The 23,173-nt window shown below is 42.9% G+C and overlaps 3 protein-coding genes across 7 annotated transcripts in view; 1 reads left to right on the plus strand and 2 right to left on the minus strand.

Annotated features, from left to right (window-relative positions):
* The window catches only part of LOC309364738 (zinc finger protein RFP-like), a 36,757-nt gene extending 14,773 nt beyond the window's left edge, over nucleotides 1-21,984 (minus strand). The window contains exons 1-2 of one of the 5 annotated variants that reach the window (XM_081902557.1): nucleotides 21,226-21,983; nucleotides 18,242-18,337 (exon numbers count right to left, since the gene is read on the minus strand). In XM_081902557.1, the coding sequence (XP_081758683.1) occupies nucleotides 18,242-18,337; nucleotides 21,226-21,759 (630 nt within the window). In that variant the 5' untranslated portion in view covers nucleotides 21,760-21,983. Of the gene's footprint in view, nucleotides 1-1,490; nucleotides 1,560-18,241; nucleotides 18,338-21,225 lie in introns of those variants that run through there. The other 4 variants (XM_081902560.1, XM_081902558.1, XM_081902559.1 and 1 more) reach the window with 4 other exon arrangements.
* LOC309364708 (zinc finger protein RFP-like) overlaps nucleotides 1-23,173 on the plus strand; it is a 110,154-nt gene that overhangs the window by 42,737 nt on the left and 44,244 nt on the right. The window lies entirely within an intron of this gene.
* Nucleotides 7,174-23,173, minus strand: part of LOC309364865 (zinc finger protein RFP-like) — a 32,436-nt gene continuing 16,436 nt past the window's right edge. Inside the window, exons 8-10 of the mRNA XM_081902826.1 lie at nucleotides 11,859-11,948; nucleotides 10,360-10,460; nucleotides 7,174-9,193 (exon numbers count right to left, since the gene is read on the minus strand). Coding sequence (XP_081758952.1) covers nucleotides 9,137-9,193; nucleotides 10,360-10,460; nucleotides 11,859-11,948 — 248 coding nt within the window. The 3' untranslated portion in view covers nucleotides 7,174-9,136. The remainder of the gene's footprint in view (nucleotides 9,194-10,359; nucleotides 10,461-11,858; nucleotides 11,949-23,173) is intronic.

The raw sequence follows: 23,173 nt of genomic DNA on the forward strand, positions 1-23,173 counted from the left end.
AAATTAAAGTAAATAAGCCCAAATAAAAAAAAGCAAAAACCACATGAGTGTTTACTTAAGTTTATGATTTCATGTGTTTATATTGTGTGTGTCTACCCTGAACTCCCCATCCTGGTCCAGCCCTGTAACCACTATACCACACTGTCTGTATCTGAAGGAGCATCCAATCCAAGTTGGGTTTAAGGATAAGGAGCCCTGAGAAGAGAGAGCAGTTGGCACCCTGGCGCTGCCCGTGGACACAGTTAGCATCCAGTCAGCATACTGAGCAGGAAGACACAGTCTTTCCCCTGCTACGGTAAGATGGACTGTATTTCTATTTCAATTGTACTGCTTATTTTAAAATTTGCTGTCTCCACGTACAAATGAGCACAGAGAATGACAGAATTGTAGAGATGGAAGGGATCCCAAGCGTCTTCTAGTCGCAGGACTCTCAGCTAATGCATCTATGACTTCATGTACGTTTTCATTTAAATTTCTGACCTATAGTTTTTGGTGATATGGAGATGGTGGATCTGCTCTGTCCAAATGCCCTCGCTTGTTTACTTATTTACAATTCCTGCTTCTCTTTGTTCCCTAATTCCTCCACATACTGCGACTTCTCTGCAAACAATAACATTCCTCATTTCACCTTTCCCCCTTTCGGGGGTTAGATTGATTAATCTTGTAGCTACATGACAGATCTTCAACATACATACACACATACATTAGTAATAAGCTTGCATAGGCATAGAGGATCACACATGCAATGAAAATAGAATCTTCTCTTTTCTGTATTAACCCTGTGTATTATATACACTGATTCAGAATATACATTGTGGTGGTGCTCTTCTCGGAGGCTGGATCTGCAAACACTCACATTCCTCATTTCACCTTTCCCCCTTTCGGGGGTTTGATTGATTAATTTTGTAGCTACATGGCAGATCTTCAACACACTGCATTTTCTGGTATATGAGACTACTTTTTAACCCAGAAAAAAGTTTCCGCTGAGTGAGTGTTACTTTTTAAGCCCTCGAACACGAACTACAAAGCTACTTTTGAATTGACTACCGGGGAAAAAGTACTGTAGGTGTCTTTTGATCGGCTTGGGACGGGTCTCTGTCGGAGGACAAATCACTAAATAATTCGCCGCCTTCCTCCATTTTAAGTGAAGAGGGTCTCAGCCATACTGGACTTGCAAAAAAAAGATTTGGGCTGCAGACTCAAAGAGAAAGCAAGGAGGCACCCTGACTGTAGGAGAAGCACGTGGTGGTGGTTTCTACACTGACTTTTAACAGTTTCCTGAGGGGGTCAAGACTAATATTAAAGGGACAAAGAAAAACAAGGGGGGGTTAATCTCCCCCCCCCTCTCCGACATCGGGAGGAAGAAGAAGCCGGAAGTTACGCTTCGGGAACTTGGGAGCCTTGCACAATCCGCACGTGGTTTGAAACAACCTTATGGACTGATAGAAGAAGAGAAGGAAACTCACGGGGGAGAACAAATAAACTCTTACCCTTTGCCTTTTGGAATATCTGCCTGGAGACTCTCGGGCTCTCCTGCTGCCTCCTGTGTGTTGCAGGACGTGGGGAGAGCTAAAAAAATTACATTCCAAAAGCAAAGAAGGCGGGAAAGTTCTCCCCCTGGTGGCTGGCTGAAACATTGTGTGGACTGACTTTGTGTGATCGATATCTATCTATCTATCTATCTATCTATCTATCTATCTATCTATCTATCTATCTATCTATAGAGGTCAAGACACAAAGACTTTAGCAACTAATCCACACCTAATGACCCACCTAAGTGGTACTCAGGATATCACTCAAGAAATCACTCAAGATATCCCTCAAGTAATTAAGGAACAAAAGAAGAAAAGGCACACTAGCCTGGGAACTTCCTCTCTGCCCAGAACATTGGAGGCTATACACCACACCCCCTCAACAGTATTTATAGGAACTCAAACACTGAGATCCTGCTCTGTTCCAGTAACAAGAAGCCGAAAGCACCAGCCTGAAGATGACGAGTGAGACCTCGTCGAAACGTCGCCTAGACACCCCAACTTTTACACGGGAAGACACCCGAGGACACCAAAACCTGCATATATATATATATATACACACACACACACACACTGTGTCGACCACGGCAAACTATGGCAAGTTCTTAAAGAAATGGGAGTGCCAGATCACCTCATCTGTCTCCTGAGAAATCTCTATGTGGGACAAGAAGCTACAGTTAGAACTGGATATGGAACAACTGATTGGTTCAAAATTGGGAAAGGAGTACGACAAGGCTGTATTTTGTCTCCCTGCTTATTTAACTTATATGCAGAATTCATCATGCGAAAGGCTGGGCTGGATGAATCCCTAGCCGGAATTAAGATTGCCGGAAGAAATACCAACAACCTCAGATATGCAGATGACACAACCTTGATGGCAGAAAGTGAGGAGGAATGAAAGAACCTTTTAATGAGGGTGAAAGAGGAGAGCGCAAAATATGGTCTGAAGCTCAACATAAAAAAAAAAAAAGATCATGGCCACTGGTCCCATCACCTCCTGGCAAATAGAAGGGGAAGAAATGGAGGTAGTGAGAGATTTCACTTTCTTGGGCTCCATGATCAGTGCAGATGGTGACAGCAGCCACGAAATTAAAAGACGCCTGCTTCTTGGGAGAAGGGCAATGACAGGCCTAGACAGCATCTTGAGAAGTAGAGACATCACCTTGCCAACAAAGGTTCGTATAGTTAAAGCTGTGGTTTTCCCAGTAGTGATGTATGGAAGTGAGAGCTGGACCATAAAGAAGGCTGATCGCCGAAGAATTGATGCTTTTGAATTATGGTGCTGGAGGAGACTCTTGAGAGTCCCATGGACTGCAAGAAGATCAAACCTCTCCATTCTTAAGGAAATCAACCCTGAGTGCTCACTGGAAGGACAGATCCTGAAGCTGAGGCTCCAGTACTTTGGCCACCTCATGAGAAAAGAAGACTCCCTGGAGAAGACCCTGATGTTGGGAAAGATGGAGGGCACAAGGAGAAGGGGGCGACAGAGGACGAGATGGTTGGATAGTGTTTTCGAGGTTACCAGCATGAGTTTGACCAAACTGCGGGAAGCAGTGGAGGACAGAGGTGCCTGCCGTTCTCTGGTCCATGGGGTCACAAAGAGTCGGACACGACTAAATGACTAAACAACAACATATATATATACCGGTATATATATGATCTAAATTTTTGTATAATATATATCTAAGATGTCCGGGGAAAATGGGGAAAAGGGAATAGGGACTCCAGCAGAGAGATGCCCATCTAGGCTGAAAGAATGGCTGCTTCTTGAGAACACAGACGTTTTGGATTTAGAAGGTTTTAACAATGTATTTAGGTGGCATGCATATCTATGGTATGATAAGGTCAAAGCACATAAAGCATTTAAAAACCATATTGTCAGGAAAGCCTTGTTGAATGTTTGGATAAGATACAAGGATCTGCTTGAAAACAAAACTCCTAGGTGGTTGTCACCAATGGAAGCGAAGGCTCTGAAAAAGCTCAATATGGAGGCCAATTGGCCGAAATATTGGGAGGTATTGGAACAAGAAGGAGACAGATTAAAGCTGCAGAGTTTTGAAAAACTAAAAAACAAAGTACGGGATTGGCTTCATTATTATCAAATAATGGAGGTTTATAATTTGGATAAGAAAATTGGGTTTCAGGTGGAGAAATCAAAATTGGAAACAGAATTGTTACATCCTAAAACTAAGAATTTGTCAAGAATGTATAACTTGCTGTTGAAATTGAATACTCAGGATGAAACAGTGAAATCAGCTATGATTAAATGGGCCCAAGATGTTGGACATAACATTATGATGGCTGACTGGGAACAGTTATGGACCACAGGTATTAAGTTTACGGCATGTAATGCCTTAAGAGAGAATATAATGAAAATGATATACAGGTGGTACATAACACCAGTCAAGCTTGCAAAAATCTATCATTTACCCGATAATAAATGTTGGAAATGTAAAGAGACTGAAGGTACATTCTTTCAGCTTTGGTGGACGTGCCCAAGGATTAAGACCTTCTGGGAGATGATCTATAATGAAATGAAAAAGGTACTTAAATATACCTTTCAGAAGAAACCAGAGGCCTTTCTCCTGGGCATGGTCGGCCAACTGGTGCCAAAGAAGGACAGAACTTTTTTTATGTATGCAACAACAGCAGCAAGAATACTCATTGCAAAATATTGGAAAACACTAGATTTACCCACCCGGGAAGAATGGCAGATGAAAGTGATGGACTATATGGAACTGGCGGAGATGACTGGCAGAATCCGAGACCAAGGTGAAGAGTTGGTAGAAGAAGATTGGAAAAAAATTAAAGTTTATTTACAGAAACATTGTAAGATCCAGGAATGTTGGAAGGATGTTGGAATGAAGTAATGTGGTTTTAGCAGAAACGATATAAAAGATTAGGTAAAAATTGATTTTTTAATTGGTGAAACGAGAATGTAAAATTATAGTACATTAAGATAAATTATTAGGATAAAAACCAAGCTGGAAAGGATTTGCTGAAATATTTAATTGAACTAGAATACAAAAAAGGGAGGTGTGAGGAGGTCAGGGAAACAAGTAAATGAAAGACAAGACATGGAAAGATGGAAATGTTTTTAATTGTTTTTACTTTTCTGTATTTTGTATTTTCTGTTTTCTTTTTTTTCTTTCTTTTTTCTCATTTTTGTAACTTTTTTGAAACTTTAATAAATATTATTTTAAAAAAGAAAGAGAGAGACCCATCTAGGCAAGAAAATGGAAAAGAAAACAGGGAATATGAGAGCTTACTGGGGGAAATAAGAAAAGAATTTAAACAGAATGAGCAATATATAGAGAGAAAATTATTGGAGGTCCAGGAAGCCTTAGACAAAAAATTGGAAATGGTGGTGGGAGAGTTGACAGGGAAGGTAAAAGACTTGGAAATAAGAACTAAGGTGGTTGAGGATTTATCCAAACGCACACAGAAATATCTAAAGGAAGTAAAAAGACAGACAGAACAAATTAGAGGAGAAATTACAGAAATGAATAGGGCACAGGAGGAGATGTTGGATAATCTATCTACTCCGGTGATGCGTCAAAAAGAGCGAAATCTGAAATTCAGGGGTCTCCCGGAGACGCCAAATGAGAATATAAGAGATAAAATAATAAGAGAACTGGCTGGGTGGATGGAACTAAGAGAAGAAGATATTGGCCCAATGATAATGAATGTCTTTAGAATAAAGGTTAGATCAGTGAAAGCAAGGGCAAAAAAGCTTCCTGGAGATGTTCTAGTCATGTTTAACTCATTGGACATAAGAAATGAAATACTGAGACTGAATTACAACAAAAATCTATGCATAGATGGAGTGAAAATCTTGATTTTTAGGGAGATCCCTGCCAGGTTTCTGAAACGAAGGGGAATTTATAAACAAATATAGACAAAACAATATAGGAAAAAAGAAAGAAAATGTTGGAAATGTAAAAAGGCAGGTGGGGACTATTTCCATATGTGGTGGACCTGCGATAAGGTAAAAAAAAATTGGGAATCAATTTATAATGAACTCAAAAAAATATTTAGATATACTTTCCCCAAAAGAAGCGTGTCTATTAGGCTTAATAGGAACAGAAATTAAAATAGAAGGTCAAAATTTGTTCATGTATGTTACAGCTGCCGCGAGGACCCTTCTGGCCCAAAGATGGAAAGTACAAGATATACCAACTATTCAGGACTGGCAGGCGAAGTTGACAGAATATGCAGAACTTGCCAAACTGTCAGGGAGGATCCGGGACCAGGGAGATCAAAGATATCAAAATAACTGGAGTAAATTTATTGAATATTTAAAGAAGAATTGTAAAGAGGTCAAGACACTAGCAGGATTGACATAATACCTCCAATGTATAATAGTACTAATATGAGAATGATGTGCGTGATGGAAAGAAGATAAATATACCAGTTGTGGGGAGGGAGGGGGGTCGCGACTCGGCAGAGTCAAAGGGAATGTATGGTGCTATTACAATTTGTTGGAAGAGAATATGTAAGGAAAACAATAAAAATTCACTTGGCAGATGTTCATGGTGTTTCCTTTCACTATGATGTCTTTATTAATACAAAACTGCAAAAACAAACACACACAAAACACACCAAATAGAAGCATTGCTGAATATCGGATTTCTCCTTCTATGGAAACAACTGCAGACTTTTTCGTATACAGAACTCTGGAAACTCCACAGAGTATTAATGAAGGACAGGAACAATGAAACTGATACCTTCTTTCCGTGAACCTCGTTTCCCAAAACAGCAGGAGGCCGTGATCCAGATTTGCCCCAAGACAGACAACTTGCATGGGGGCAAGGGTAGAGAAAAAGAAGAAATTGGTGGCTGCAGGGTGGCTTTTTAAAATGTTTTGCCACACATACCATAACATTCTTTGGCACAGGACACTCTCAGGCCCAAATCAGACGTGGCGGTAGTGACACAGCATGTCAGAATCCATCCGTTACAAACTTCCTGTAAAGTGGGGGGGCACTTAGAGTGCTGAACCCTTTCCCCATCACACATACAACCTTCCCTGCGAAAAGCACTTTTGCCAGATGTTTCCCCCCAATGTAAGAAACCTACACTGGGGGGTAAACAGCTGGGAGTTTTTTTCGGGGGCCCTTTCACCTGTCTCCCAATACTTTTGTCCTGTACAAAAAAGCATGCATTCAACTTGTTGGGACAATATATTATTTAGTTCAAATTTCTTCTTTCGCCTCTTACTATACAATTCATAAGTTGGCTTGTTAACTATTAATGTCCATAAGTCATTAATTTCCTCTTTCAATTTTCCCCCCTTACTATTTTTAAGGTTTTTTTTAATGTGATGAGTACGCTATAATTCAACCTCTAATAAAAGCTTTATATGCTTCCCATTCATATATCCTAGCAGTCAACATGTCAATATTTATATCAAAGAATTGTTCAGTCTCGGTCTTCATTTGTTTTACAAACTGGTCATCAGTGGTACCTTAGATTAAGACGGGGCTCCGGAACGGAGCCAAAAAAGATGCACGCCAAAGTGCTGCGCATGTGTCAAGCGCCAAATCTGGAAGTAACCCGTTCCGGTACTTCCAGGTTTGGCGCCGATGTTCAGTGGAACAGACTCCCGCCGGGGCGGACGCCGGACAAGGTACGACTGTAATGAGATATTAAAATACCAGTTTCTTGGTATCTTAGCTATATTATAATACTTCCAATCCAAGCTAATTGCACTGTGATCAGATACACAACATCAATCAATCAATCAATCAATCAATCATCTTTATTACAGTCACAGACCAGCATAAGAAAAACATGAATAAAATACAGCGGTACCTTGGCTTATGTTGGGGATCCGTTCCGGAGCCCCGCCGTAACCCGAAAATGACGCAGGCCAAAGTGTTGTGTCTGCGCATGCGCGTGTGTGATTTAGTGCTTCTGCGCATGCATGAGCAGCAAACCCAGAAGTAACCCGTTCTGGTACTTCCAGATCTGCCGCCGACGTTCCGCGGAATGGACTCAAGCCAGGGCGGACTCAGACCAAGGTATGACTGTAGAAGTTACACAGGTAATTGTTAAAGCAAGTAAGAACAAGAAAACAAGCATAGGATAAATATGTGAATAGAATACAAGGTTAAACACAGATAATGGATGGATAAGAACTGATAATGAAAACTTTTAAGAACTAGAAGAAATGCAGCTAAAACAGCTATAAGTGGTGGAGCTTAAGGGAATACATTTCTTGCAACATACATCAATATCACAGTCTTGAATTGGATGGACCCTAAACCTAAAACAGGGTCAACCAAATTCAACTCTTGCACGTACTTTTTGAGAGTTTCTCTAACTAATGAAACTTTTTTTCATGGAAGGCTTGCTTCTATCCAGGTTAGGATCAATCATTTCATTGAAATCACCTCCTATTACAGTATAAGTTTATTGTATGTACTTTGACTTAGATGAGTAAAACATTGATAAAACAGGGAATCTACATTTGGCCCATATATATTAATCAACATTATTACTATTTCGTCAATTTTCACACACAAAATTAAATGCCATCCATTTTCATCTCTAATAACTTGTCATATATCCACTCTCAATCCTTTTCGTATCAAGATAGCAGGCCTCTAGCATTGGAAATTTGCAGTATATTCCTTTCCTACCCAATTCTTCATTAACACTTTTTTGTCTTGATTTAACAAATGTGTCTCTTGTAAATAACCGATATAAGTAATTAGAGGTTTTTAGTATTGCAGAATTACTCACTGTTTTTTGGAATCTCTCAGCCCTTTTACATTTAAACTAACTAACTTCATATTATAGTAACAACTTCCTTTTGGCCCCTCTTATCTTGGTTGTAAATCCACTATTCATTGTTACAAGGTTTCTTGTACAGTGGTACCTCAGGTTAAGTACTTAATTCGTTCCGGAGGCCCGTTCATAACCTGAAACTGTTCTTAACCTGAAGCACCACTTTTGCTAATGGGGCCTCCTCCTCTGGCTGCACCGCCAGAGCACGATTTATGTTCTCCTCCTGAAGCAAAGTTCTTAACCCGAGGTAATATTTCTGGGTTAGCGGAGTCTGTAACCTGAAGCGTATATAACTTGAAGCGTATGTAACCTGAGGTACCACTGTATGTGCATGTATATAAAACCTGCCATTCATATACCTCAAATACTTCTTCCTTATCAGCTTGACTCTGACTTATTAATATTTTTATTCAAAAAGCAGTGGTGACTTCTTCTGCTTCACTAGTCAATAAACAGGCGGTATAAAACATTCTTTTGTTGTTGATTTTCAATGCTGACTGTTTACACTCCAGTCTATTGGCCGAGCGCCCAGACTGGCAAAACAATGTCTTCAACAGTGTATCCTCTTATTAATCAGTTAATGGAGTCATCCGAAGCTTCAGTTCCAGGGTGTCAACCGATTTTAGTGAGGAATGCCTTTGCAAAGTCTGGATGGTTGAGATTGTGAGTTTGACCAGAATACTGAATAGAAGACTTTGCCAAGAACTGAATGTAGAATTCCATATTCTTTGCCCTACAAAGGCCTTTGCTTTAACAATTTTTGAGTGCGCTTGAATCACATCCTTGGAGAAGTCCAGAAAGAGAAATATCTTCTATGGATTTTTGGCGGAATTTGTCTTTCTTATCTTGAGGTCAGGGGAACGAAACATCTAAGGAAAACAGTGATATGAGGAAGAAGTCAATACTCATACCTCCAAGGTAATGCTTTAGATTCAGAGTGCTTGGAAGTGTGTTCACACCAGAATCTAAAATTTAGCCATCTTATATGATCGTTTGCCCTCTTCTGTGTTGGTGTAATGTGAACAATGGGTGAAATTGCACAGTGCTTGGGCTCGTGCCTTGAGGAGCACATTTCCCACGTCTGGATGTTCTGAGATAAGGGTGCCAGGTGCCCTGGGTTGCCATGGCAACACCAGAAAGGTCGAGTGTGCGACTTGTGGAGTCATTCACCCTCCCATTGGCCCAGTAAATGTGCCCACATGTAGAGATAGGAATAGTAGCCTCTAGGGCATTGCTTTCATCCTGTCTGTCTTGTCTGTGTCCTGTCCCATTTGCTGTCAGGGTCTGACTCTGTAGGACTCAGGAGAATAGGCCGTGGGTTTTATACAGAAGCATTAGCTAGCATGGTGATGAGTGTCAATGGATCTGCTCATACATATTTTTACTTTAAAGACCAGAAGGACTGGTCTTGTGTCTGAAGACATTAAACACTTGGTTGCTTTGAACTGTGTGGGAGGAGTTTCCCCCTTAACGAACTCTGGAAGATGCTGTTCAGTTGGGAGCAGGAAATCTCTGATGACTCCGCTTACTGTGCTCATAACACACACCAGCTGAGGTGTGGTGAACTCCCAGCTGACTTCAGCAAGCCACAGCATTCCAGCATTCCCATTACATTTTATGAAAACATTGGGACGGGGGGAGTGTTACAGAAAAATCAATGCCAAATAATGAAGATTACTCAGAATTCTAAATAGAAAAAAGAACTCTCAAATGTTAAGCTTCAACTACTCTTGCTTGCTTCCCAGTCCTCCAGCTCTGAAATAGTTAAAAGACAAAGCCAGAGTTTTGAAGTAGAGTTTAGGGATGTGACAGGCTGTGAAAGGCAGCAAGTTGGAAAGAGAATCAGAGCACGATGGTTGATTCCTGTTTTGAATCCAAGACTGTGGCTACGGGAGAAACAAGACTCTCTTGGGATGTCCATGCTGTGAACCCCTCCATCGTAGACTCAGATTGTATATATGTGTAAATAAACCATATGTCCCAAAGACAACACAGTTCTCTGCTGTATCTCATTTCCCAAAAGGAAATACGAAACCTGGGAAAACCGCTTGGGAGCCCTGGAATTTTGTGCTGCTTGGAGATTGAGTTGGGGTACAGTCCTGACTTCCTTTTTTTGAGGTCCAGAGAGCACAGCACCTAAGGGGGGGGGAAGTCAAATGAGGAAAACGTCAATACTCATACTTGATTCCAAGGGCAATGCTTTAGATTTAGAATGTTTGCAAGTATGTTCATGCCAAAATCTAAAATTTAGCCATAGTACTCCATAGTACTCCATCTTTTTTGAGAGTCCCATGGACTGCAAGAAGATGAAACCTCTCCATTCTGAAGGAACTCAGCCCTGAGTGCTCACTGGAAGGACAGGTCCTGAAGCTGAGGCTCCAATACTTTGGCCTCCTCATGAGAAGAGAAGACTCCCTGGAAAAGACACTGATGTTGGGAAAGATGGAGGGCACAAGGAGAAGGGGACGACAGAAGACGAGATGGTTGGACAGTGTTCTCGAAGCTACCAGCATGAGTCTGACCAAACTGCGGGAGGCGGTGGAAGACAGGAGTGCCTGGCGTGCTCTGGTCCATGGGGTCACGAAGAGTAGGACACGACTAAACAACAACAACAACTCCATCTTTTGCCCTCTTCTAGCATTGGTATAAAGTGTTATGAAAACATGTTTTGGGGGGAACACTCAGAGAAGAGTTGGAATCGATGCCAAAGACTGAAAGGTCACTCAGAATTTTAAACTCACCCTCACATAGAACCCTCAAATGTCAAGATATCCGATATCTAACTGGAAATTCTACATGTGAAAATTTAAATTTCCATACACTGCTCTTTCCTTCCGCCATTCTATTCCCTGCCCCCAATCACATTAGAATCTCATGTTGGATCTTCATGTGATTTAGAGCTCCCTTCTGCTGTCAGCACCAATAATGGGGTACACTAGAGGGGGCAAAGCTTGTGTACATATCTCTGCTCTCCCTCGTGTGGTTCTAAGCGTGCAGGAGAAGTGAACAGCACAGTCTTCCCTCCACATTTGGCTTTGATGAGTCTGAACCAGCTTCAGAGCAAGCAACAGCCCACTTCAGAACTTCCTTTCAATGCAGAGCCAGTAGCTCCAGCTATTCTTGCTTGCTTCCCTGTCCTCTCATTCACCAGATTGCAGTAGGAAGTAGTATTCATCGGTTTGCTTGGGAGCCAAGCAAAAGGAGGGCAGCTGCATCATTGTATAGTAGCCAGGAGAGTTAGTCCCAGTAGGAGTCACCATGTACACAGTTAGTCTGGACCATTAACCAAGAGCAAAGGAAAGGAGTTGGGCCATCAAGAAAGACAGAGAGAGGGCTCTGTGCCAGACAGCTCTTGGGAAGGCCCCTTCCCCAGTTCTGATATAGTTGGAAGACAAAATCAGAGTTCTGAAGTAACATTTAGGGATGTGAACCCCACCATCGTAGGCTCAGATTGTATACATGTGTAAATAAACCATATATCCTAAAGACACCACAGTCTCTGCTGTCTCTCATTTCCCAAAAGGAAATACGAACCCAGGGGAGGCAGCTTGGGAATCCAGAAACCTTGTGCTGATTGGGGTACAGCCGTGTCTTTCTTTTCTTGAGGCCCAGAGAGCACAACGTCTAAGGGGGAAAAGTGAAATGAGGAAAAAGTCAATACTCAAACTTGGCTCCAAGGGCTTTAGATTTAGGGAGCTTGGAAGTGTATTCATGCCAAAATCTAAAATTTAGCCATAGTACTTTCAAGGGATGCGGGTGGCACTGTGGGTTAAAGCACAGAGCCTATCAGAAGGTTGGCGGTTTGAATCCCCATGACGGGGTGAGCTCCTGTTGCTCAGTCCCTGCTCCTGCCAACCTAGCAGTTCAAAAGCATGTCAAAGTGCAAGTAGATAAATAGGGACCGCTCTGGCGAGAAGGTAAACGGCGTTTCCGTGTGCTGCTCTGGTTCGCCAGAAACGGCTTAGTCATGCTGGCCACATGACCCGGAAGCTGTACGCCGGCTCCCTCTGCCAATAAAGCGAGATGAGCGCCGCAACCCCAGAGTCGGTCATGACTGGACCTAATAGTCAGGGGTCCCTTTACATTTTACTCCCTCTTTCACCCTCTTCCGGCATTAGCATTAAGTGTTATGCTAGCATGTTGGGGGGGTGTGCGCTCAGAGAAGAGTTGCAATCAATGCCAAAGACTGAAAGGTCACTCGGAATTTTAAACTGACCCTCCAATAGAACCCTCAAATGTCAAGACATCAGATATCTAATGGCAGATTCTACATGTGAAAATTGAAATTTCCATACATTGCTCTTTCCTTTTGGCATTCTATTCCCTGCCCCCAATCACATTAGAATCTCATGTAGGATCCTCGTGTGATTTAGAGCTCCTTTCTGCAGACAGCGCCAATAATGGGGTACACTAATGGCCCCCTCCCCCAGCTCTGAGAGAGTTAGAAGACAAAACCAGAGTTTAGAATTAGAGGTTAGGGATGTGACAGGCTGTAAAAGGCAGCAGGCCAGAAAAAGAAGAAGATTTTGGATTTGATATCCAGCTTTATCACTACCCTAAGGAGTCCCAAAGCGGCTAACTTTCACCTTTCCCTTCCTCCCCCACAACAAACACTCTGTGAGGTGAGTGGGGCTGAGAGACTTCAAAGAAGTGTGACTAGCCCAAGGTCCTAAAGACACCACAGTCTCTGCTGTGCCTCATTTGCCAATAGAAAATTCGAATCCTTGGGAACCAGCCTGGAACCCCCAGAATATTTATCATTCAGAAATGGGAATGGCATGCAACTATATCTATCATCTATCATCTATCTATCTATCTATCATCTATCTATCTATCATCTATCTATCTATCTATCATCTATCATCTATCTATCTATCCCACACTAACACCACACAACGATCTTTGTTACCTTTAAATTTCTTGGTTTCCTTCTCCAAAAAAGAATGCATTTTAGAGAAGTTATCTATTTGTTCTTTTAATCCAGGAGGAAAAACTATTGCATTCATGGTTTTGGTTTTATTTTCATTTTCATTACACCTAGGAAGAAGAAAGTGAGGTTTATTGTGCTCCATCTGGTCATTCTCAAGTCTTTCTTAATTCAGTCGTCAGAATGAAGGAGAAAAGTGGGAACAGCAGGATGATAGGTTTTTTTTTCATTCCCCCTGGTTTCCCCACGAAAGCCCCCGCTGTTTACCACTGAATCGGAACAAAGGTCAGTCGGGGTTTCCGTGGGTTAACAGTGAAATAGAACCAAACATTTATCGGGTTTTCTGCTGAGTTATGTTTCTTCCAATTCTGTGGCAAGCAGCAAGTTTTCCCAGGAAAAGCGGTGGGGCAAAAGGAAAGCTTCTCGGGAGTGTGCCTAGAAATAACGGGAAAAGCAGAAGTGTGGATGAAACCCTGTGATAGCAACTAATGGTATTGTCTGCCCTGTGACCATTACAAAGACCTATTACAAACTAGAAAATGATGTATAAGGGGGTAGAGAGTATAAAGTGTAAATTTACATAAACATTTTTTCATTTAAAAATTACATATAAATGATCAATCCATAATCTATTTTACCTCTCTTTTATTTTTTTTATAAAAATAAACTTTACCGTTAAGATGCAGAAATATTTTAAACAATCTGCCTGAAATTTAGAGGCACACGTTGCATACCGTACCATGTTTAAAATTACAGCTAGGTCAGAAGTGCCTGATTAACTTGTGACAAAGTTGTGATTTGTCGCTGCTTCTACCTGATCAGAAGAGGGTATAAATCGGCCCAATTTAGTTGAGGATCTGGGTGAATCTGGAGCAGAGCCTTACTGAATATTTACTCCAACAAATTATGTTTGCACACAAGTAACTAATAAGAGCCTCTCTTTACCCTGGCCTTTGTCATCTAGGAGATGTATTTTAGGACCCACCCAGGTTTCTTGGATTGTAATTTGTTTTAACTATTTTTAATATTGTATTTTAATCCATAAATTGCCCTGACAGTGGAGGGCAAGTAAGAAATCTACTAATCCACCGCCACCAACATCTCTGATATGATATGAAATACAGTGGTGCCTTGCAAGACGAAAAGAATCTGTTCCGCGAGTCTCTTCGTCTTGCGGTTTTTTCATCTTGCGAAGCAAGCCCATTAGCGGCTTAGCGGGCTTAGCGGATCAGCTGTTAAGCGGCTTAGCGGCTTAGCGGATCAGCTGATAAGCGGCTTAGCGGATCAGCTGATAAGCGGCTTAGCGGCTCAGCTGTTAAGCGGTTTAGCGGCTTGGGAAAAAGGGGGGGCGGAAAAAAACACTGCAGGAACTCGCAAGACATTTTTGTCTTGCGAAGCAAGCCCATAGGAAATTTGTTTTGTGAAGCACCTCCAAAACAGAAAACCCTTTCATCTAGCGGGTTTTCCGTCTTGCGGGGCACCACTGTATACAGTAGATGAAGAAATATCATCACTCCTTCATAAAATATGCATTTTATATGCATAACACCCCCCCAAAAAAATTCTATCCTTTTTTGTATGCTGTTCTAGGTATCCCCCAATATGCTTTTTGTACATTTCCCCGCACGAGATAAAAAATGCATCACAAAATTTGTAAAAGTGTGCAGTCAGATTGGTAACTGTTTTCTGATCTGCTTATTGATCTGTAAACTGTGAATTAGATTGGCTCACATAGAACAAATCAATTTCTCCCTTACCTCAGAGGAAGGAAATCAATACCAGCCCACTATTCATAACAAAGCCACATACCTTTCCAGGATGCATCTCATATTCTAGATGGAAGAGACAGAATGAGAGAAATTCAGTCTTTTTAAAAAAATAAATAAATCATTTTTATTGATTTTCCAATAAAAACCATCCAATTAATATATCCAATCATAATACTCCAATTAAAATAAAAAACTAAAATAAAAAAGACCAAATTATAGTCCAAATTATAATTATTAATTTTTCGGGACTCCCCACGGTCTGAGGAAATTCAGTCCTTTGCACCAGACCCCTCCCACGCATCAGTTCACAGAGGGGGCATACTGTATTTTTCTATGTATAACACAATGTTTTTTGCAGAGACAATGCCCTAGTCCAGGGACCACGGGCCCCACTGGGCAAGGCGGGCGTGAGAAGCTGCTCTCAGCCCTTGCCATGTTAGAGCCTTAAGGGGGAGCAGGCTGGAGCGGGGCCTCACCCGTCCTCCACAGGCTTTCTCTTCCACATGCTTCCTTGCCTCCTTTAAATGCTACAGATTTTAAACCCTAGTTGATTTCTTTCGCCCTGAAGTACTTCGTACTCTGCCCAGTGCAACACAGGGTCCAGATTCAATTCTACTTTGTCAAAAATTAAGCTCCACCAGCACAGATGTTCCATATTATGACTCTATCTTTGTTTCTGTTTGAAAGAAGTGGATGAAATTTGCAAGCCTGTTTGTCCCTCCAGAGTAGCTTAAACCTTGCAAATTACAGGCAAATAAATGCAGGGGGCGTCCCATTGGGCAGCTTTGGCTCTCTTTATCTCTTTTTAAGGAAACCTCTATAACCTTAATAAAAAATGGATGAAATTAGTGCCCATGGTTGCTCTTTTAGAGGGAATGAGTGATAACTGCAACAGTTCTCCCACAAAGGTAGACTTTACAGTTCTGGAGTAGGGAAAAAAGGAATCACTTAACTTCCCTCAGTGTTTTATGGACAGTCTGAAAATAGGAAAACATGAGAGACAAGTTACAGATAGGTAGCCGTGTTGGTCTGCCATAGTCAAAACAAAAACAAAAAAATTTCCTTCCAGTAGCACCTGTGCACACAAAAGCTCATACCAAGAACTAACTTAGTTGGTCTTTAAGGTGCTACTGGAAGGAAAAAAATTTTTTTGTTATGAGAGACAAGTGTAACTGGAGTAAAAGAAGGAAGGAAGGAAGGAAGGAAGGAAGGAAGGAAGGAAGGAAGGAAGGGGACAAATAGGTCTGGGGTTTGTGTTATGAGTCTTTAAAGTTGATTTTGGGAAAGTGAAAAATAAAAGGGATACCATTTTTTTCCCTAGGATTGAGCTGTGCACACACAGACAGGTATTTTTGATTTGACAATTAGGCTGACTTTAGGTACCTGTTCGCAGGTAGAAGGGATACTATGACAGGGACTTGACACTGGCAGATGTAAGGAGACACCAACAAGATGCAACTTGAAGGGACATGAAATGGACTCATTGTTCTTGTCAAGCTTTCTTTGACCAACCCAGTTCCTTCCAGCAGTTTATTATTACTTTTCCCTTTGATTTATATATCAACCAAATACTGAAGTGCACACACCTACTTTAAATACTTCTAAAGACCAATGAACAGAGTGTGTGGTGGAACAGCCCTTCCCCAGAGGACAACCTGGACGGTTTTGTTCCACCACTGCTCACCTGCAAGAATTCAGTCACTGGCTGCTCCTGTTTCTCCTCCAGCTCCCTGATTAGGTTGTCAAGGGAGGCAATCTCCTCACAGAGTCTGGCAATATATTGATTCCTACAGTTTTTAATCCCATCGTCCAGTTCCTTTAATTGAGTCAGCAGGAGGCACTCTTGTTCTTCCAGAAACTGGTGCAATTGCTGGAAATCAGCCATGATTTTCTGCCTCTCCGTGGCTGTCTGCTTCTGCAAGGAGAGAGTCATGGCCAGAAAAAGACGTTTAGATGCCCCCTTAATTCCATGTGCACAAGCTGACTGGCAGGGCAGCTGATGTTTACAGTCACAATGGTACAGAAGTTCAGTCACAGCTGAGGGCAGCAGGCAGGCTGGCTTAGCAGGAAATGGCCTCTTTGCTTGGCTCAGTCCTCAGTATTTTCCTGCTGCTCACCAACTGATCTATTAGCTGCTGCTGTTCTCTATTCGCTGGCATCCTCAGCCTGCCTTGGCCACCTCAGTCTGCCTAATAGTAGGGCCTGGAGGAAGTGACGAGAAGGAGGACTAGCTTTGTGGGCTCACTTCGTTCTTTAAAATACCAGGTGCACAGCCTGGGAGTCATTTTGTGTCCAGGGCAGCTGTCTACCAGCTCCACCTGGTACGCAGGCTGAGACCCTACCTGCCTGTGGACTGTCTTGCCAGAGTGGTGTATGCTCTGGTTATCTCTTGCTTGGCCTACTGCAATGCGCTCTATGTGGGGCTACCTTTGAAGGTGACCTGGAAACTGCAACTAATCCAGAATGCGGCAGATAGGCTGGGAGTGGCCACCAAGACCATATAACACCAGTCCTGAAAGACCTATATTGGCTCCCAGTACATTTCTGAGCACAATTCAAAGTGTTGGTGCTGACCTTTAAAGCCCTAAACGGCCACAGCCCAGTACACCTGAAGGAGTGTCTCCACCTCCATCGTTTAGCCTGGACACTGAGGTCCAGCACTGAGGCCCTTCTGGTGGTTCCCTCACTGCAAGAAGTGAGTTAACAGGGAACCAGGCAGAGGGCCTTCTCGGTAGCGGCGCCCGCCCCATGGAACACCCTCCCATCAGATGTCAAGGAAATAAGCAACTATCTGACTTTTAGAAGACATCTGAAGGCAGCTCTGTTTAGGGAAGTTTTTAATGTTTGATGTTTTATCACTTTTTTATTATCATTAATTCTGTTGGGAGCCGCCAAGAGTGGCTGGGGAAATATTATTATTATTATTATTATTATTATTATTATTATTATTATGCTGGCATGGCTGGACATTTTTGGACTCGAGGACTACATTCGGCGTTAGACAACCCTACCAATTTTAGCCTGTCCTGCTGAATGTTGTCTAAACTTGCAGGCAGCTGCTCTTCAAGGTCTGAAGCAGAGACCTTTCCCAACTCTACCACCCAATACCCATTTAATTGATAATGCCAATGATCAAACCTGGGACACTGTGCAAGCGAAGAATTAAGGCCTCACTCTGTCAGGTATAACCATCCTGGAGAGGCAAGAAGGTTTGCACCTACCAGCAGATTCTGGCTTTCGGTCTCCCCCTTCAGTTTAGAAGACAGAATTTCTCCTTTCTGTTTGTTCAGGAACTCCAAATGACACATAATTTTACCCTGGGGTGGCCAAAAAGGCATTTGGGTTAGTTTGGGCAGCAAAGATATACTCACAAAATTGTAGCAGTCTCATAAAATTTTCTGCACCAAACCATGATCTTTTCCAAAGTTAAATTGGGGTATGAACCAAAGATTGTGGCTGGTGCACAGTCCTATTCACAGCTCGCTATTTTTCTTTTTTCTTTTAAGAAAAACAGCTTGCAGTATTCACCATGAAGTTGTTACTGTAAATGCCACACTTTTAACATTTGGGTGGAAAGGTGCTGGTACTGCGTATCACTGAGTACTTATGCAAAGTTTATCGCAAATGGCATACTTTTCATTTCATCACATGGATGACAAATGTAAACAGGTGTTGAATCACTCTGCCTTTCATAGCTAAAGGCCAGATGTGGAAAAAAATCCAGGAAGCTGAAATATATGTCAGAAACATTGTAAAGTACAGTGGTGCCTCGCAAGACGAAATTAATCCGTTCCGCAAGTCTCTTCGTCTCGCGGTTTTTTCGTCTTGCGGAGCACGGCTATTAGCGGCTTAGCGGCTATTAACGGCTTAGCGGCTTTACGAAAAAGGAAACAAACTCGCAAGAACTCGCAAGACGTTTTGTCTTGCGAAGCAAGCCCATAGGGAAACGCGTCTAGCGAAGCGACGCAAAAACCGAAAAACCCTTTTGTCTTGCGCGTTTTTTGTTTTGTGAGGCATTCATCTTGCGGGGCACCACTGTACATTACATATTATTGGTAATAAAGGTTGCCTGTCAACTTTTAAGTTCAAAAAATATGAACAGGAACATAACACCAGGTATACATGTTGTGTCCAAATATATTTATACCTGATTTAGACCAACTGATATTACAATGTATTCATCTTAATTGAAAAAACAAAACAAAACTTGCGTGCACTACTGTGAAGGGTGAAACTGAGATCTGGACATAGGCTAGGTCTGGTTCAAAGGCAGTGGTTTTGATCTACAAAATGCCACACAGGTGAGAGTCACTTAGTCTTGTCCTCACGCTGTTCTTGTTAAAGTTCATAGCAGAGAATGTCTTCTCACACAAATAGGTTGAGCCAAACAAGCTCAGCATTTTCTGCATGGATAGGACTGCGCTTAATACTTCCCTGATGGCAGAACGAAACCAGATGTTGTCTGTGTTAGAATATCCAAAGGTACCATGTGCTGGTACCTATTGCACCAAACAGCTAAGGTAAAGGTAAAGGGACCCCTGACCATTAGCTCCAGTCGTGTCCGACTCTGGGGTTGCGGCGCTCATCTCGCTTTATTGGCTGAGGGAGCCGGCGTACAGCTTCCGGGTCATGTGGCCAGCAGGACCAAGCCGCTTCTGGCGAACCAGAGCAGCGCACGGAGACGCCGTTTACCTTCCCACCGGAGTGGTATCTATTTATCTACTTGCACTTTGACGTGCTTTCGAACTGCTGGGTTGGCAGGAGCAGGGACCGAGCAACGGGAGTTCACCCCGTCGCAGGGATTCGAACCGCTGACCTTCTGATCAGCAAGTCCTAGGCTCTGTGGTTTAACCCACCTGCATCCCCTACCAAACAGCTACAGCTCCCAAAATGCATATGAGAAAATAGCTAATGAACTCACATGTTTGCAAGCAATGCAAATGTAGTCTTTCAGAAATCCATGGGACTTCATGTCCAGGAAGATGGGGTTATGAAACAAAGACCCACCCATCTTTCCCAGTGTTATCCACCCACCCATCTTTCCATTTTTGTCCCACCTGTCTGCAAGGAACTCAAGGCAATCTACATGGTTCTTCTCCCCTGCCCTCACTTTAACTCTCACAACAGCCCTGTGAGGTGGGTTAGGCTGAGAGAAAATGACTTCCGGCCACAGCAGTGAGTTTTAAGTAAGAGTGGCAATTTGAAGCTGGTTCTCCTCCCCTAGGCCTCTAACCACTACATCACAATGGCTTTTAAATTTTTGAAAGGAAGGAAGATATGAGTGTACCAGAGCATAGACAACAGTAGTTAGGCTACTCCTGTCCAGATAGGGGTGTAGCTGGGCATCTGCCAAAGCTGAAGGGAGGCACTCTGTGCCACTGAGGCCACCTGAGCCTCAAGTGACAGCAAAGGATCCAGGCCAGGAGGACCTCCAAGCTACGAACCTGCATCTCCAGCTCCTGACAACCTTTCCACTGGGCAGACTGCCCTCCTAGACCACCGGGAGGGCCCTCCTGAGCAAAAACTGGTGGGCATAACATCTGTTTCCCAACATATATTCTGGGACTAAAGAAAGAGAGAGACTGCTGGGACCTGGGGACATCAAATGCTTCCACTAGGCTGGTTTATACAGAGTTAGACCTCTGGTTTGTTTTCTATACAGACTGCTTTCCAGGATTTGGGACAAAGGCTGTCTCCAGCCCTACAGAAAAACACTAAGGAATGAAGCTGGTACCCTCTGCTGAGCTATGGCCCTCAGACCAGCCTTCAGGTTTTCAAGTTCTCTTGGAACTTCTTGTGAATGTTCCTACTTCTGAATGCTCAGTACAAGATAGTGAGTCCTGCAGCTCCTAACTCGCTTCCGGCCTCTCCCCAGGCTGGAACATTGACCAGCTCCAGTTCACATCCTCCTCAAGTCTTTTTTTGCCTGGCCAGAATGTGTCCCTGAACTCCAGTAATGCTTCCCGCTTACTTAGATGGTGAACATAGATGGCAATGAGAGCATTTGCAGGAACTATTCTACTGCAAAAAGGTGAAATTTTCAAGTGTTGCTCTGTTCCCTTTTGCCTCGGGACCCAATAAGCAGCAGCGTTTGGGACGCAAACACCCACCCACATACCCCGCCCTCAGGCTGAAATATTTCCCCCATACCTAGGATGAGTGAGCATCCCTTGGAAGCCTGGTCCCCAATCCTACAGCTCCCTACCTGATACTCTTCAAAGGCCTCCTCCTTTGGGATCACCTTGTGGTCCCTGTGCTCCTTGGATTTGTCACACACCACACAGATGGGGTCTTGGTCGTCTTTGCAGAAGAGCTTCAGGGGCTCCTGGTGTCTCTCGCAAACCTTTCCCAGTGCTTCCGCCCCTCTGGCCATCTGAAGGCTGAATTTCTTGGCTATTTCCACAATGCTGGCCAATTGCCGGTTGGGCCTGACATTCCTTTGCTGACGAGGTTCCCTGCACTGAGGGCAAGAAGCATCTTGGTCTGAGTTTCCCCAAGTCTCGGTGATGCAGCTTTGGCAGAAATTGTGGCCGCATTCTATGGTCACTGGATCTGTGAAATACTCCAGGCAGATGCAGCATGTCGTTTCCTCACAGAGGTTCTGGACTGGACTCTCGTCTGCCATTTCGTCTGCCTGAAATGGGAATAAAAGCCTCAGTTTCGTCTCTCCAGTTTCAAACCACAGGGCGGGCCTTTCCCTCCCTCTGGGTGACTCATAGTTTTTGAAAAGAAACAGCATAAGCCGGGGAAAACCGTTACAGTGTGCAGCTTCACATCTGTACCGTGAATTCAAAGTGCATGGTGTCTGCCAAAGAATTTTGGCAATGGCCGTTTACCTCAAAAAGCTACACTTCCCAGCACCCTTAACTAACTACAGTCCCCAGGAAAATTTGAGGGAGAGCCGTGTGGCCATCATGAGGCTAATAAAAGGTCAAATACTGACTGACAGGAGCAGGAAGATAAAGGAAGTACAGTGGAACCTTGACTTACAAACGCCTCACTTTACAAATGCTTCAGGTTACAAACTCCACTAACATGGAAGAATTACCTTGAGTTGAGAACTTTGCCCCAAGATGAGAATGGAAAATGTGTGCCGGTGGTGCAGCGGCAGCAAGAGGCCCCATCAGAGAAAGCATCCCTCTACTTAAGAACAGTTTCAGGTTAAGAACGGACCTCCGGAACAAACTACCATATTTTTCGCTCTATAAGACGCACCAGACCACAAGACGCACATAGTTTTTGGAGGAGGAAAACAAGAAAAAAAATATTCTGAATCTCAGAAGCCAGAACAGCAAGAGGGATCGCTGCGCAGTGAAAGCCGCAATCCCTCTTTCTGTTCTGGCTTCTGTGATAGCTGCACAGCCTGCATTCGCTCCATAAGAGACACACAATTCCCCTTACTTTTTAGGAGGGAAAAAGTGAGTCTTATAGAGCAAAAAATATGGTAAGTTCTTAACTAGAAGTACCACTTTAAAGCCTAAGAAAAACAATTGTTAACTTGAGAAGGAATCAGTGAGGGAAGAATTGGTTTCCTGTCTCCCACCCCCAGTTCTCAAATAGTATCTTCTTGCAATCACTGTTGCTCCAGTCCCAAATGTTAACAAGATTTGGGGACAACTAACTTTGACTTTTGAATTCGCCACAGACAGGACACTGTAGCTGATATGATTAGGCTTTTAGATCAAAATATAATTAAAGTAAATAAGCCCAAAGGAAAAAAAAGCAAAACCACACATATGCACACGAGTGTTTGCTTAAGTTTATGATTTCATGTGTTTTTATTGTGTGTGTCCTCCCTGAACTCCCTATCCTGGTCCAGCGCTGTAACCACTGTACCACACTGTCTGTATCTGAAGGAGCATCCAATCCAAGCTGGGTTTAAGGATAAAGAGCCCTGAGAAGGGAGAGCAGTTGGCACTCTGGCGCTGCCCATGGACACAGTTAGCATCCAGCCAGCATATTGAGCAGGAAGACAGTCTTTCCCCTGCTACGGTAAGATGGACTATATTTCAATTTCAATTGTACTCATTATTTTAAAATTTGCTGTCTCCACGTACAAATGAGCACAAAGAATGACAGAATTGTAGAGATGGAAGGGATCCCAAGCGTCTTCTAGTCGCAGGACTCTCAGCTAATGCATCTATGACTTTCAT

The sequence above is a fragment of the Podarcis melisellensis genome (assembly GCF_964234715.1).
Source record: "Podarcis melisellensis genome assembly, chromosome: 2".
Classification (NCBI taxonomy): Eukaryota; Metazoa; Chordata; class Lepidosauria; order Squamata; family Lacertidae; genus Podarcis; species Podarcis melisellensis.